The sequence below is a fragment of the Aedes albopictus genome, chromosome 1 (genome assembly GCF_035046485.1).
Source record: "Aedes albopictus strain Foshan chromosome 1, AalbF5, whole genome shotgun sequence".
Taxonomy (NCBI): Eukaryota; Metazoa; Arthropoda; class Insecta; order Diptera; family Culicidae; genus Aedes; species Aedes albopictus.
Window position 1 is genome coordinate 118,707,727 of NC_085136.1, and position 15,145 is coordinate 118,722,871.

A 15,145-nucleotide genomic window follows, 5' to 3' on the forward strand; every position below is an offset into this window, starting at 1 on the left:
CCCAAAAAACGATGGACGTAATTTTTGAATCTTCCCTAAGGGAAGGTTCATTTATTACGTCCATCGTTTTTCGGAAATTCTGGACCCCCCTCCCCCCTCTGTCACGCTATTTCCCTATACCTTATACACGTACTGTCACACTTTCCTAGACCCCCCCCCCCTCCCCCAAATGCTGGACGTAATTTTTGAACGTCCCCTAAATATTGTTCGTGCAGTTGAAAATCGGAATTTTTGATAGGCGAAAATCGATTTTTCTCCTGAACCGTGTGTCGGACGTACGTCGGGCACAGTGCGCTTGATAGAGGGCCAGGTCCGCTGTCCAGCGCACTACGTCCGACGTTAGGTTACGTATGAATTTTGAGATAATTCGATTGTCGGGTGTGGGGAAACTTCGGGTTTCAACCGCGACGACAATATTGTCTAATCCGGTTGGAATCAAGACCGACATTCAATTCGCCCCCAAAACGACGATTCGACCGCTTGGGAGTGTTGTCGTCGTCGTGATGATGCTTCCCGAAAGCAATGTCAAATTCGTTCGGGGTTTCAAAACATTGGGAAGAAATTCATTATTTTTACAGTCAGATTGCGATTTACGAGTAAATGAGTGTGATCCGAAGGTATAACTGTTTATTCTGAGCATAACAGTATTTTTTACGGCAGTGAAAACTAATTAGAAGTACACTCAGCGAAAAAAACTAGCGAAATTCATCGAAATACATTATGAAAATTTGCTATAACTAATTCTTATGGATGGCATAAGAATACCTTATGAAAATTGATCGTGCTTGCTATGACAAATTTCATAGGATAGACTTATGAAAAGAACAAAAAAATCTTAAAATGAACCAGACTGGATTCGATCCATGAACGTCGGGATCACCGAGCCCGTGTTTTATCCACACGGCTACCGACGCTTAAGAATACCAAGTTGCTAAACATGTATGAAAGCCAAGCTGTGAGACGATTTTACGTCATTGAGAGCACCTTTAACGGTGCGCTTCTATAACCCGTTTGGCAGCCCTCCATCATTGCAGCAAACTTTACCGGTCGCTGCTAGATGCGCTCGCAAAATAGTAGCGCTATGGGTGGGTGACCAAATATAGTAGCGGGACAGTTGCGCTGCTAAAAAATCTATGGAAATATGACAGCCCTCCCGATACGAATCAGGGTGACTAATTTGATTGCTACCGGTGTGGAAAAGGGTGGTTAAGTCAAAATGGTAGCGCTGCGCGGGTTGCTCGAATAGTAGCTGCCGTTAATGTTGCTCTGAGTGACCTTATGAAATTCATCCGAATCATTATGAATTATTTAAAGGCCGTTTCATAAGTTGGGCCTTATGGAAATCTTAAGGTTATTTGGCTGAGTGTACGATATTTCTGGGTCTGAAAATCGTTCAGGCGAAGTGGATAGCAAATCTAACCTAGAATATCCTACAATTCTAACCTCAACTCCTCACTTGCACAAGCTGGATCTCATTCTTCACGGAAATGGTGGAACAAAATGCAAAACTAATGTACGTGCGACCGAGGGAATTGAAAGTTCTACCATTCCCACTTAAAAAAAATGTCGGATGTGGGTTGTAAGTAGGAAAAATAAAATAATTCCCCCAACAGATTATGTTGATTGGTATGTAAAAAAAAGGTAAACATCATCAGTTCGGTAGTTGCGCAACCGAAACAAAGATGGGTAACAGTATGTTTTGTTTTGCCCTTGAAAGCCAATCAAAAATTGCCATTTTCTTGGTCCACAAGTGTCGCAACTGTTTCGCATCTAGTGCGCTGTGTTGCTGACAGCAACGGGAAGGATGCGCACTACCTTTGACATGATTTAAAAACGTCGCGAGTTGGGTCGAGTTGGAGGAAATGCCAATGCAGAACCCGTAGCTTCCGGGAAGGTAAGCCCAGCTCCCTGGGTTAGTGGGTTGGTGTCAGGCCCTGCGAGCCAGCCGTAAAAAAGACTAGCACCGGAAAATCAACAAGAGAAGAATGCGAACCGATACCAATGGCGACGACCACAGCGACGAAAAGGGACTTGCGATTGGAAGCTCGGTACGTGGAACTGCAGATCTCTCAACTTCATCGGGAGCACCCGCATACTCGCCGATATACTGAAGGACCGCGGGTTCGGAATCGTAGCGCTGCAGGAGGTGTGTTGGACAGGATCTATGGTGCGAACGTTTAGAGGTAATCATACCATCTACCAGAGTTGCGGCAACACACGTGAGCTGGGAACAGCTTTTATAGTGATGGGCGACATGCAGAGGCGCGTGATCGGTTGGTGGCCGATCGACGAAAGAATGTGCAGGTTGAGGATCAAGGGCCGATTCTTCAACATAAGCATAATAAACGTGCACAGCCCTCACTCCGGAAGCACTGATGATGACAAAGACGCATTTTACGCGCAGCTCGAACGCGAGTACGACCGCTGCCCAAACCACGACGTCAAGATCATCATAGGGGATCTAAACGCTCAGGTAGGCCAGGAGGAGGAATTCAGACCGACGATTGGAAAGTTCAGCGCCCACCAGCTGACGAACGAAAATGGCCTACGCCTCATCGATTTCGCCGCCTCCAAGAACATGGCCATTCGTAGCACCTTCTTCCAGCACAGCCTCCCGTATCGTTACACCTGGAGATCACCACAACAAACGGAATCGCAAATCGACCACGTTCTGATTGATGGACGGCACTTCTCCGACATTATCGACGTCAGGACCTATCGTGGCGCTAATATCGACTCCGATCACTACCTGGTGATGGTTAAACTGCGCCCAAAACTCTCCGTTATTAACAACGTACATTACCGGCGGCCGCCCCGGTACGATCTAGAGCGACTGAAGCAACCGAATGTCGCCACCGCATACGCGCAGAATCTCGAGGCAGCGTTGCCGGACGAGGGTGTGCTCGATGTGGCCCCTCTAGAGGACTGCTGGAGTACAATCAAAGCAGCCATCAACAACGCAGCTGAGAGCACTATCGGGTACGTAGAACGGAGTCGACGAAACGATTGGTTCGACGAGGAGTGCAGAGCGGTTCTGGAGGAGAAGGATGCAGCGCGGGCGGTAATGCTGCAGCATGGAACCCGACAGAATGTGGAGCGATACAGACAGAAGCGGAAGCAGCAGACCCGTCTCTTTCGGGAGAAAAAGCGCCGCCTGGAAGAAGCGGAGTGCGAGGAAATGGAACTGCTGTGCCGTTCACAGGAAACACGCAAGTTCTACCAGAAGCTCAACGCATCCCGCAAAGGCTACGTGCCGCAAGCCGAAATCTGCAGGGATAAGGACGGGAGCCTCCTGACGGACAAACGTGAGGTGATCGAAAGGTGGAAGCAGCACTTCGACGAGCACCTGAATGGCGAAGAGAATGTAGGCACGGAGGACCAAGGCAGCGGAGGAAATGACTATGTTGGTGCAGCAGAGGACGGGAACGAACCAACTCCCACGCTGAGGGAAGTTAAGGATGCCATCCACCAGCTCAAAAACAACAAAGCGGCTGGTAAGGACGGTATCGCAGCGGAACTCATCAAGATGGGCCCGGAAAAGTTGGCCACCTGTCTGCACCAGTTAGTAGTCAAGATCTGGGAAACCGAACAGCTACCGGAGGAGTGGAAGGAAGGGATAATCTGTCCCATCCACAAGAAAGGCGACAAGTTAATGTGTGAGAACTTTCGAGCGATCACCATTTTGAATGCCGCCTACAAAGTGCTATCCCAGATCATCTTCCGTCGTCTTTCACCTAAAGTAAATGAGTTCGTGGGAAGTTACCAAGCCGGTTTCATCGACGGCCGGTCGACAACGGACCAGATCTTCACCGTACGGCAAATCCTCCAGAAATGCCGTGAATACCAGGTCCCAACGCATCACCTGTTCATCGACTTCAAAGCGGCATACGACAGTATCGACCGCACAGAGCTATGGAAAATTATGGACGAGAACAGCTTTCCCGGGAAGCTGACTAGACTGATAAAAGCAACGATGGACGGTGTGCAGAACAGCGTAAGGATTTCGGGTGAACTATCCAGTTCATTTGAATCTCGACGGGGACTACGACAAGGTGATGGACTTTCCTGCCTACTATTCAACATCGCCCTGGAAGGTGTTATGCGACGAGCCGGGCTCAACAGCCGGGGTACGATCTTCACGAAATCCAGCCAATTTGTATGTTTTGCGGATGACATGGATATTATTGCTAGGACATTTGGAACGGTGGCAGAACAGTACACCCGCCTGAAACGTGAAGCAGCAAAGGTCGGACTGGTGGTGAATGCGGCTAAGACAAAGTACATGCTGGTAGGTGGGACTGAGCGAGACAGCACAAGCCTTGGCAGCAATGTTACGATAGACGGGGATACTTTCGAGGTGGTGGAGGAATTCGTCTACCTCGGTTCCTTGCTAACGGCTGACAATAACGTGAGCCGTGAAATACGAAGGCGCATCATCAGTGGAAGTCGTGCCTATTATGGGCTCCAGAAGAAACTGCGGTCAAAAAAGATTCACCCCCGCACCAAATGTACCATGTACAAGACGTTAATAAGACCGGTGGTTCTCTACGGGCACGAGACGTGGACGATGCTCGAGGAGGACATGCAAGCACTCGGAGTTTTCGAGCGACGGGTGCTAAGGACGATCTTCGGCGGCGTGCAGGAGAACGGTGTGTGGCGGAGAAGGATGAACCACGAGCTCGCTGCACTCTACGGCGAACCCAGCATCCAGAAGGTAGCCAAAGCCGGAAGGATACGGTGGGCAGGGCATGTTGCAAGAATGCCGGACAACAACCCTGCAAAGTTGGTGTTTGCTAACCATCCGGTTGGTACAAGAAGGCGTGGAGCGCAGAGAGCACGATGGGCGGACCAGGTGGAGCGTGATCTGGCGAGTGTTGGGCGTGACCGACGTTGGAGAGCTGCAGCTGCAAATCGAGTACTATGGCGGCAAATTGTTGATTCAGTATTATCATGAATTTGATGTTAACTAAATAAATGAAATGAATGAGTTGGGTCGCGTCGCGACTTGATAGTGGTTTCGCAGCGCGGCGTCACGAACACTAATGCAAATCTACTGGTTGAAAATATGCCCATTTGATTTTGCCGGGAACAGCTGATTTTTGTTTACTATTTTCAACCAGTAACTCAGGTAGAGATAGTGTTCGTGTATTGCAACGTGTATGTACACGCAACACCACTAAAAGCAGAAACCACTATTGTGCGAAGTCCGGTTTGGTGGCGGCCCGACAATATAGAGATAAGTGACATTTCAACACACGAACACTAGCGCAAATTTTTCCTCACACAAAAGTGCACGCCGATTGAAAGGCTACTCAGATTGCATATGCAATTTCCAGGGGGATGACGAAGGGCCCGAATCATCTACCCAGCATTCAATTCAACATGGCGTCCAATATTTTTGTTTTGATTGCTTAATTCATGGAAAAATGCGCTGGAAACATCGACACTGCTTCGCTGCTACATATAATATCTTGCAAAGTGATAAGGAAAGAGAAACTATCATCAAAAACAACGTTTTCGTTTAAAATGTATAATTTCTGAAATAAGCACTAGCAACACACGAGCCACACACCCGAAAATCAGGAACAAGTTAGGGTAAACCGACCAGAAAGTGGGTACCAAAACGCGCCGTACCAAAAATGATGTTGGGTGGAGCGGCGATGTACCGAGTTTGACAGCCATGTCACCCCACTGGCAATTTCACCCAATCGATTTGGGTAAAACGGGTAAATAATGATAAAATTAACGTCCGGGGCAAGAGTGCAAATATTTTCCTCGCAGTTTCACAACTACATCTACAAAAAAGGCACGCATACATTTGACCGTGATTACCTCTATAGGTATTGTCGCGGTTGAAAACCGAACGCGACAATCGATTTTTCTCCAAATCCAAAGTATTGTGGATTTACCGGCTACTTGTATTCTACCGGTTACTTGAGTAGCCGTTACAAAGTAGCCGTTTTCATATAAAAATCAACTTGATTGTCAAAAAATGAATGTCGCTGAATAGCTAGTGACAACGTGGAATAGCGCATACAATAAAAATGTTTAAAAATATTTTTAAGTTACCCTTTTTATAAAACGGCTACTTTGGAGGCCATATTGTCGTCGCGGTTGAAACCCGAACTTTCCCCACACATACATACATACATTTATTTGTTCAACATCACATTTAAGACAAGACATAATCAACAATAGTACGCCACAATACTCGGTTTGTGGCTGCCGCTCTCCATCCTCAGTCGCGCCCAATGCTCGCCAAGTCACGTTCCACCTGGTCCGCCCATCGTGCTCTCTGCGCTCCACGCCTTCTTGTGCCAACCGGATCCGTTGCAAACACCAGCTTTGCAGGGTTGTTGTCCGGCATTCTTGCAACATGCCCTGCCCACCGTATCCTTCCGGCTTTGGCCACCTTCTGGATGCTGGGTTCGCCGTAAAGTGCAGCGAGCTCGTGGTTCATCCTTCTCCGCCACACACCGTTCTCCTGCACACCGCCGAAGATCGTTCTTAGCACGCGTCGCTCGAAAACTCCGAGTGCTTGTAGGTCCTCCTCGAGCATGGTCCATGTCTCGTGCCCGTAGAGGATCACCGGTCTTATTAGCGTTTTGTACATGGTGCATTTGGTGCGTGGGTGAATCTTTTTCGACCGCAGTTTCTTCTGGAGCCCGTAGTAGGCCCGACTTCCGCTGATGATGCGCCTCCGAATTTCACGGCTCACGTTGTTGTCAGCCGTCAGTAAGGATCCGAGGTAGACGAATTCCTCCACCACCTCGAAAGTATCCCCGTCTATCGTAACATCATAACATTACTACCCAGACGGATCCGGTCGTGTTCGGTTCCGCCTACCAGCATGTACTTTGTTTTTGAGGAGTTCACCACCAGTCCGACCTTTGCTGCTTCGCGTTTCAGGCGGGTGTACAGTTCTGCCACCGTTCCAAATGTTCTAGCGATAATGTCCATGTCGTCCGCAAAGCACACAAATTGACCGGATTTTGTGAAAATCGTTCCCCGGCTGTTGAGCCCGGCTCGTCGCATCACACCTTCCAGCGCGATGTTGAAGAGTAGACATGAGAGTCCGTCACCTTGTCGCAGTCCCCGGCAAGATACGAATGAACTGGATAGTTCACCCGAAACCCTTACGCAGTTTTGCACACTGTCCATCGTTGCTTTAATCAGTCTAGTCAGCTTCTCAGGAAAGCCGTTTTCGTCCATGATTCTCCATAGCTCTGCGCGGTCGATACTATCGTATGCCGCTTTGAAGTCGATCAACAGGTGGTGCGTTGGGACCTGGTATTCACGGCATTTCTGGAGGATTTGCCGTACGGTAAAGATCTGGTCGGTTGTCGACCCACACCCGACAATCGAATTTTCTCAAAATCCATACGTGAAACCTAAAGTGCCCCACACAATGCATACGTTTGCGTGTGCGTGACAGTAGTTTGACACATTTCCCATGGGAAAACTGTCAAAAAAAACGCAAACCTCGACGGAATGGACGCTATGTGTTCCAGGCTTAACGTCGGGTGCGCTGGACAGCGGACCTGGCCCTCTATCCAGCGCACTTTGCCCGACGTACGTCCGACACACGATTTAGGAGAAAAATCGATTTTCGCGTGTCAAAAATTCCGATTTTCAACTGCACCAACAATACTGAAGCGACCAGTAGAATAGTCTATTTTACGAAACGACAACGGTGTTGACACAGACGAACAGACGTAACACTTCGAACATTTTTCGATTCAAATCATAGTCACGGAAACATATTCGCCCAATGCTAAAAGGACTATGTTTGGCCGACTACCAACTAGGTGGCGGTAGTGAGCAAACGTCAAACTCGAACAAAAACTATGCGAGCGCCACGGTTGGGCAGTTGGCCAACTATCAAATTTTGAAAAAGACCGTTAAATTGGTGTACGATGAGAATTATCAGAGTGTTACGTCTGTTTGTCTGTGGTGTTGATATTGATATTAACACTCACGGGCTTGGGCGCAACCTCCTGTCAAATTTTCATTCATGTAATGAGCGATCAGCTGATCCGAAACGTCTCGTAATCGGCTCATACAAGCAGCCGGTTAATCCACAATAGTCCATTTTACGAGCCGATTTTATGAATGAAATTTTGACAGAAGCATGCGCCCGAACCCGTGAAAATGGCTTCACACTCTTCGCTTCTCTACCTATTTTCTCTGGCTCATACCTTGTTTTCAATACACCTTGCCCTTGCCAACGCGTAACGCCTGTGACGTTCAGCTGTCAAAGCTGTCAAAAACTCGTTTTTGGCGTTTTTAGTTTACATCTTCTCGAACATCTCATCGGTCGATGTGTGTCAAGCTGCGATGCGAAGCATCGATGCCATCAAGAAAAATAATTTTCTGCTCCAACGCAAACTTATACGCTCGCCTGTTCCTGATGCCTCTGCGAGGACGGTGCGCTGACTTTTATATTAGTGCGAAGAAGAGAAAGTCTAAAGTGAATTAAGTTTTTTCTTTTCATACTGAGTGCATCGTTTTGCGGTGAAGCGAAAAGAATATTCGTCGCGCGGTGGGAAAAGTGTTTCGCCATCGTTTCGATCTTGCGGGGCCGCGTCGTCGGGAGAACGGTAAAAAAGTGCGTTTGAAAAGTGTTTCGAAACGCGTGAATTTACACTACACTACGTACGGTACGGTGGGTGGCCAAGCCTTGCGGGACCTTGGACGCGACAAAAGACGACAATGATGGTGGTGCAAGCTTCAGTGTGAAGAATATTCATTGTACAACCTGAGCAGGTGTGGAATTTAGTGTCTCAGTAAAAAAAGTGGAGCAAAAGCGAATTTGGTAGAAGCCGAGCGGATTATTGGATTGGATCGCTGCAAGCGGTGCAGTTGCATTCGGAGGAGGAAGAAAAGAAGCGAGCAGACAGCAGCAGCAGTAGCAGGAGACCAAGCACCGCTCTTCGGCGGGAAGGGTCAAGCAGAGTCGGCGGAAAAATGAGTTTCTTCACCTCCTTTCAGGAATTACTGGTAAGTGCAGGACCATTTGAGTGCTTCTTCCTGTTTTGGGATCCCCGCTGCGGTTTGTTAGCGTCCCCCATTTGCCTGATGAGCCCGCTTCGGTTGGTCAAAGGTGCGTGGCCCCATAAGCACCAAGCAGCAGGCACCCCCTCTCTTTGCTCTTGATTCGACCTCGATACACATTTTTAGGGGGAGAGTTCATTTCTCCAGACGTGTCTGTTTGTTGGTCCCATTTGGGAAGCAGTGCTGGCAGACACCATGAAGTTTTTATTTTTGTATCCTTTTGAGATTTTAATTGTTTGAAATCTTGTTTGTGAAACCATGTCACTTATAACTATTACATATTCGTTTCTGCTTGATAAAAACCCAAGTGAGAGACCCTTGCATTTGACTTGAGTGTGCATGGTATAAGCACAACATTCTTCAGTATACGGAGAGGTGTTTCTGTTCGTCCCGTTTTACGGTATGTTTGATAATGTTAGCCCAGATTTTACGAGACGTTTAGGATCAGCCAGTTTTTTTTTCTGGAATTCCTTCAGGAACTCATTCCAGGATTTCTGCAGAAATTCTTTCTGGGATTCCACAAAAAAAAACTCCAGGATTCTTCCTTGAATTCCTCTTGAGATTCCGTCAGGACTTCCATTCATGTTTTCTTCAGAAATTTATTCCAGGTCAGGTCTCCTGGAGATCTGTTGAATGAAACTCAGAAGGAACTGGAGGCATTACAAAACTACAATCCGTTCAGCTGCTAGGTTTCGCTGATGATATTGATATTATTGCTCGTAAATTTGAGACGATGGCGAAAACGTACATCCGACTAAAGAGTGAAGCCAGGCGAATCGGACTAGTCATTAATGTGTCGAAGACAAAGTACATGATGGCAAAGGGCTCCAGGGAGGAATCAGCGCGCCCGCCACCCCGAATTTTTATCGACGGTGATGAAATCGAGGCGGTTGAAGAATTCGTGTACTTGGGCTCACTGGTGACCGCCGACAACGACACCAGCAGAGAAATTGAGAGGCTCATTGTGGCAGGAAATCGTGCTTACTTTGGACTCCGCAGAACTCTACAATCAAATAAAGTTCGCCGTAACACGAAGTTAACTATCCACAAAACGCTGATTAGACCGGTAGTCCTCTATGGGCACGAAACGTGGACTCTACGTGCAGAGGACCAACGTTCCCTTGGAGTTTTCGACCGAATGGTGTTGCGTACCATCTACGGCGGAGTGCAGATGGAACACGGGACTTAGAGAAGGCGTTTACCGAATACTCGAGAACGCAGTTGCGCAAAAACTGGACAGTTACATATCAAATGATACAAAGTTCCATAATCGGATTCACAGCTATCACATGCAAATGAATCAACGTGCTGAATATTCGCCATGTGATAGCTGAGTCGGCAGTGGCCAGTCAATGCTTTGACCAGCATGCTGCAATTCTGCTTTGACATATTTGTTAGATACTTTGCAACCCCTAGAGATGGCTCAGTACAATACAATTTGGTTTGACGACATGACTATTCCAGTATTGTTTGTGCTGAGTGGCAGCCCAGGTGTAAATCTGAAGCTTTACCCAACATTTCGATATCGGAAAAGCTGGCTCAGAGCCAATGAAGTCATGTGATGCTCCAGTGCGAGCTAACTCATCAGCCAATTAATTTCCAGCGATGGAAGAATGGCCAGGTACCCATACAAGGTGAACAGCGTTTGCTGAATTCATCTCCTCGATTTGAGTTCAACAAGCGATAACTATCTTTGACCTGGAGTTGGCCGAAGCAAGTGCTTTGATAGCAGCCTGGCTATCTGAACAGAAGTATATTACATTGCCCATTACGTGCTGCTGAAGCGCTGATTGAACTCCGCATATAAGAGCAATAATTTCGGCCTGAAAAACGGTACAGTGTCTACCAAGTGAGTAAGACTGATGCAGCCTTAGCTCACGAGAATAAACACCAGCACCTGCTCGACCTTCGAAAAGGGAGCCATCAGTGTAACATACGATGCCGTCTGAAATACTTCTCTCCAGATAACCAGATGTCCACTCTTCCCGGGAAGGGAATTTTGTGGAAAATGTCCTATAGCGCTGTTTGCAGATCAGAAGGAATTTCTCAGCCTATCTTGATGCATGAGAAATTCCTTGCCTGAATCGCTCAAGAAACCGGTTTTTCTTTGATCGCAGTACGCAGTTGCGAAGAAATGACAGTTCAAATGGCAGTCACCGAAGAAAGTTTCTGTCAGGAATCACTCAAGAAGTTTCTTGAGCGATTCCTTTCGAACTCGAAACTGCGCTTATATGGAAAATTACAAGCAATTGTAAGATCACTTGAAGCAAGGACAATTCACCAAAACTGGAAACAACGAGGTGTGTGTTGAACTGCGGTTCACAGGAGTTTCCTCTAGTAGACCGAGTACCCGTAGACGGTAAGTGCAAGAAAGTGCTTCTTGTTTGAGATGAATGTGTAGTGGAGCAACGTCAAAGAGAACTTTGAGCGCTGCTGTAGGAGTTGAAGAGAACGTTTCAGACATCGCCATTAAGCACATCCTTTGCAGATGGCCTAACTTTGATTGGATCGTTCTCATTTCGCCCTTTTGCCACCACACAAGACATCCATAGGCCAATATTGGACGAACAACAGTTGTGTAAATCCATTTGATATGCTTGCGTTTTAGACCCCAAGTTGTACCAAAGGTACGCCGGCATTGCCCGAATGCTATACAAGCTGCCTTGATGCTAAACTCAATGTGATGTGTCCAGGATAGCTTGGAATCAAGAATAACTCCATCGTACTTTACCTGTTCAGTCACATCGATTTCAGAATCAAAGAGACGCAAAGGTCGAACGCCATTACGGTTTCGCTTTTCCGTAAAGAGAACAATAGATGTTTTACTCGGATTAACCGAAAGGCCATATTGGCGACAAGGATGGGAACACTCACTTGCAGAGAGTTACACTCACTTGATGTTTTTTCAGCTCAGAAGCGTGCAATCAAGAAATGATGTATGGACGACTTTTGCCTTGTGGTTTTGTCTAGAAGTTTGCCAAATAGAACAGGAGTCGCACACCCATACCGAAGTCGTGAAGGAACTGCGAAGGCAACTCTCCACGAGGTGAATGTAAATTACACTCAACTTGTGGAGAGTCGCTTTCACAGCTCTTTCGCGACTTTAGTATGCGTGTGCGACACCTACTCTATTCGACAAACTTTCAGACAAAACCACAAGGCAAAAGTCGTCCATACACCATTTCTTGATTGCACGCTTCTGAGCTGAGAAAACATCAAGTGAGTGTAACTCTCTGCAAGTGAGTGTTCCCATCCCTGATTGGCGACACCAACCCTGTTAGGTAGTCGTCGGCAAAACCATAAGTAGGAAAACCGCTATTATTGAGTTGCCTCAATAGCGTATCTGCTACGAGATTCCACAAAAGCGGTGGTAAGACTCCCCCTTGGGGGCATCCACAAACACTCAATTTCCTAATCTCTGCTAGACGCAATGTCGAGAAGAGATATCGGTTTTTGAGCATTTGGTGAATCCAATTGGAAATCATTGGAGATATACCATGACTCCGTGCGGCTTCCAATATGGCATCGAAAGGCACGTTGTCAAAGGCACCCTCGATATCTAAGAAAGCACCCAAGCAGGATTGCCTTTGAGCGAATGCTTTCTCGATATCGTAAACAACCTTGTTGAAAAGAGTCACAGTAAACTTACCAGATTGGTAGGCATGTTGGTTCACATGAAGAGGCACGTTGGCCAGATGAACATCACGGATGTGATGATCTATAATGCGTTCTAAGCATTTCAGAAGAAAAGAGGTCAAACTGATAGGTCTGAAACTCTTTGCTTCTTCATACGACACACGACCCACTTTTGGAATAAACTTTACAGTAATATCCCGCCAGAATTTGGAAATATATTCTGAGCAGTGGCGTCTCGTAACCTCACTTTTTACCTGTTCAACGACTCTTAAACTTGCAATATCAGACAAGTTAGGATCAAAATCAAATTTAAAAAGGTCGTAAATAGCTAATCTCACCATTCTTTACTAATTACAAGCTAATTTGCTCGGAAATTTCAAGAATTGTCACTTGCTGAACAGGTAGATTTGAGGTTAGGGAATCGCCACTGATTCTGAGCATGAGCATGATTGACCGCCCGCGGTTGCTCCTCTGTTATTGCAAGGACAACTGCATTTACATAATGAACCAACAGATGGTGCTTGGGATTAGCTTTCTCTTCATTGTGTAAATGCTGGAATCCCAATACTTTTCAATAAGCAATACCAGCGCCGGCCGCGTCCGAATGCAGGTCAATTGGCTTCTTTAGCGGTGTTGAGATAATTCCATATTCAGAATCTGCATGCAAAACTTAGCCGAAATCCAAATTTTCATGAATTTTGGTGCCCGGGAACCTATTTAAAAATCAGTTTGAAGTTTGTATGGGAGCGATTAGTCGAATCACCCCTCGGCGCATTTTGTACTGGGCGGAGCTGTCAAGCAGTTGGCCAGCTGTCAAAAGGTGATTTCGAAAAATCTCGTCAAAAGCGATTTTTGGTACCAAAATGAAGTTCTAAAAATCTGAAAAAAATCATGGTGGTTCAGAAAAAGGTGCTCTTTTGTATAAAATCAAAAAATCAATACATTTTTCTTAATTTAAAAACCCAATTGAGGATAGGGAAGGAAGTGATGACGTGATTCTCGCTTAGGCCAATAACCGAGGAATTCTCTGCGTTACTACGAGAAATCACTAGGAGTTTGGACAGGGGAAATGGAGATATGTGTAGGATTTCATCGTGGTAAACGAATGTCATGTTTTGATTCGCGATTAATAATGCGCTCAAGAAGAAATACCCTTCTAAACCGTGGACGACGAACGCGATCTATTGTGCCTCGAAACTCACCCTACATTAGTTATTCATTCGCAACTAAGGAGAATACAATACTAAATACCGACGCATCTGTAGTTTGCGTTTCCGCGCGAGACAATGCTAAACGCGATCAATTCACAAGTATTAACAAAATAACACGTTATAAATAAATCATTGGCGTATCTAGGATTTTTTCCTAGGGGGTGCCTAGAGGGTGCCAGTTTCAGTGGCTTCCAGGTTGTTTTGCTGTTTTTTTTTTGTAAAAGGAAATACCGATCCACCCTCAATTTCTTAGTATGTATAATGATATACTGCGTCTCTGGAATAAAATAGCTCGCAATTTTTGGCTTACGTAAAACTAACATTGTATTGAGTCTGGTTTGTACGTATAATATAAGAAATTTGTGTTTTCGGCAAAACATTTTTTCGGTTATTCCTCAGGGAATATTCCCGGTAATTTATTTGGAAATTATTTTGCAATTTATTTCATTTTTTTTTAACTCCTTTGAATTTGGCAATTTTTTTTCGATAATATCTTTGGATCCATTTCAGCAATTTCTTTGAGAATTTATTTGGTAATATGTTTGGAATTTGATACTAAACAGATTTCGCGTATCCTTTGAAAATTTCATCGGCAATTCCATTAGGACTAGGATTTTTTTTATTTCATGGGCAAACCTTCAAAAATGTTTTCTCGGGAGATCCTTCGCCAATTTTTAGTGGTGTTTCAAGCATGTTTTTTTATGTCAGCAATTTTATTGATATTCACTTTTTGAAATGCTCCAATTACTCTTCAGGCAATTCATTTGGAAATTCTTTTAGTGAAGCTTTTGGTAATGCATTCGACAATGACTCTGGGAACTTCCTAGCATTTTTTTTTTACTCTACAGTCATTCTACTTTTTTTGGGATTTTCGTAGATTTTTTGGACTTTCATTATCTAAGTATGCTATTCGGTATTACTTCGCCAATTCCTTCGAAAACTTCTTCGGAAATTCTTTTATAAACCGTTTCTATAATTTTAATGAAAATTCTTTAGACAATTTCTTCTAGCTTTCTTCAATATTTCGGAATTCCTGCAGCAGATGATTTCGGAATACATTTGGCAACTCTCATGTTACTTGCATTGAAAAATTATTTAGGAATATCATCAACAATTCCTTGGGAAATTTTGGAAACTTCGATTATTACTTTGGAAACTTCTTCGGTAATTCCTTTGAAAATTGATTCGGCCAATGTCTTAGCGATTTCCTTTGGCAATTTATTTAAAAAAATCTTTGTCACGGT

The 15,145-nt window shown here is 45.5% G+C and overlaps 1 protein-coding gene across 1 annotated transcript in view; it reads left to right on the top strand.

The window, feature by feature from the left end:
• The first annotated feature begins 8,288 nt into the window (after positions 1-8,288).
• LOC109402236 (proteoglycan 4) overlaps positions 8,289-15,145 on the top strand; it is a 43,647-nt gene continuing 36,790 nt past the window's right edge. Inside the window, exon 1 of the mRNA XM_019674876.3 lies at positions 8,289-9,000. Within this exon, the coding sequence (XP_019530421.2) occupies positions 8,968-9,000 (33 nt within the window). The 5' untranslated portion in view covers positions 8,289-8,967. The remainder of the gene's footprint in view (positions 9,001-15,145) is intronic.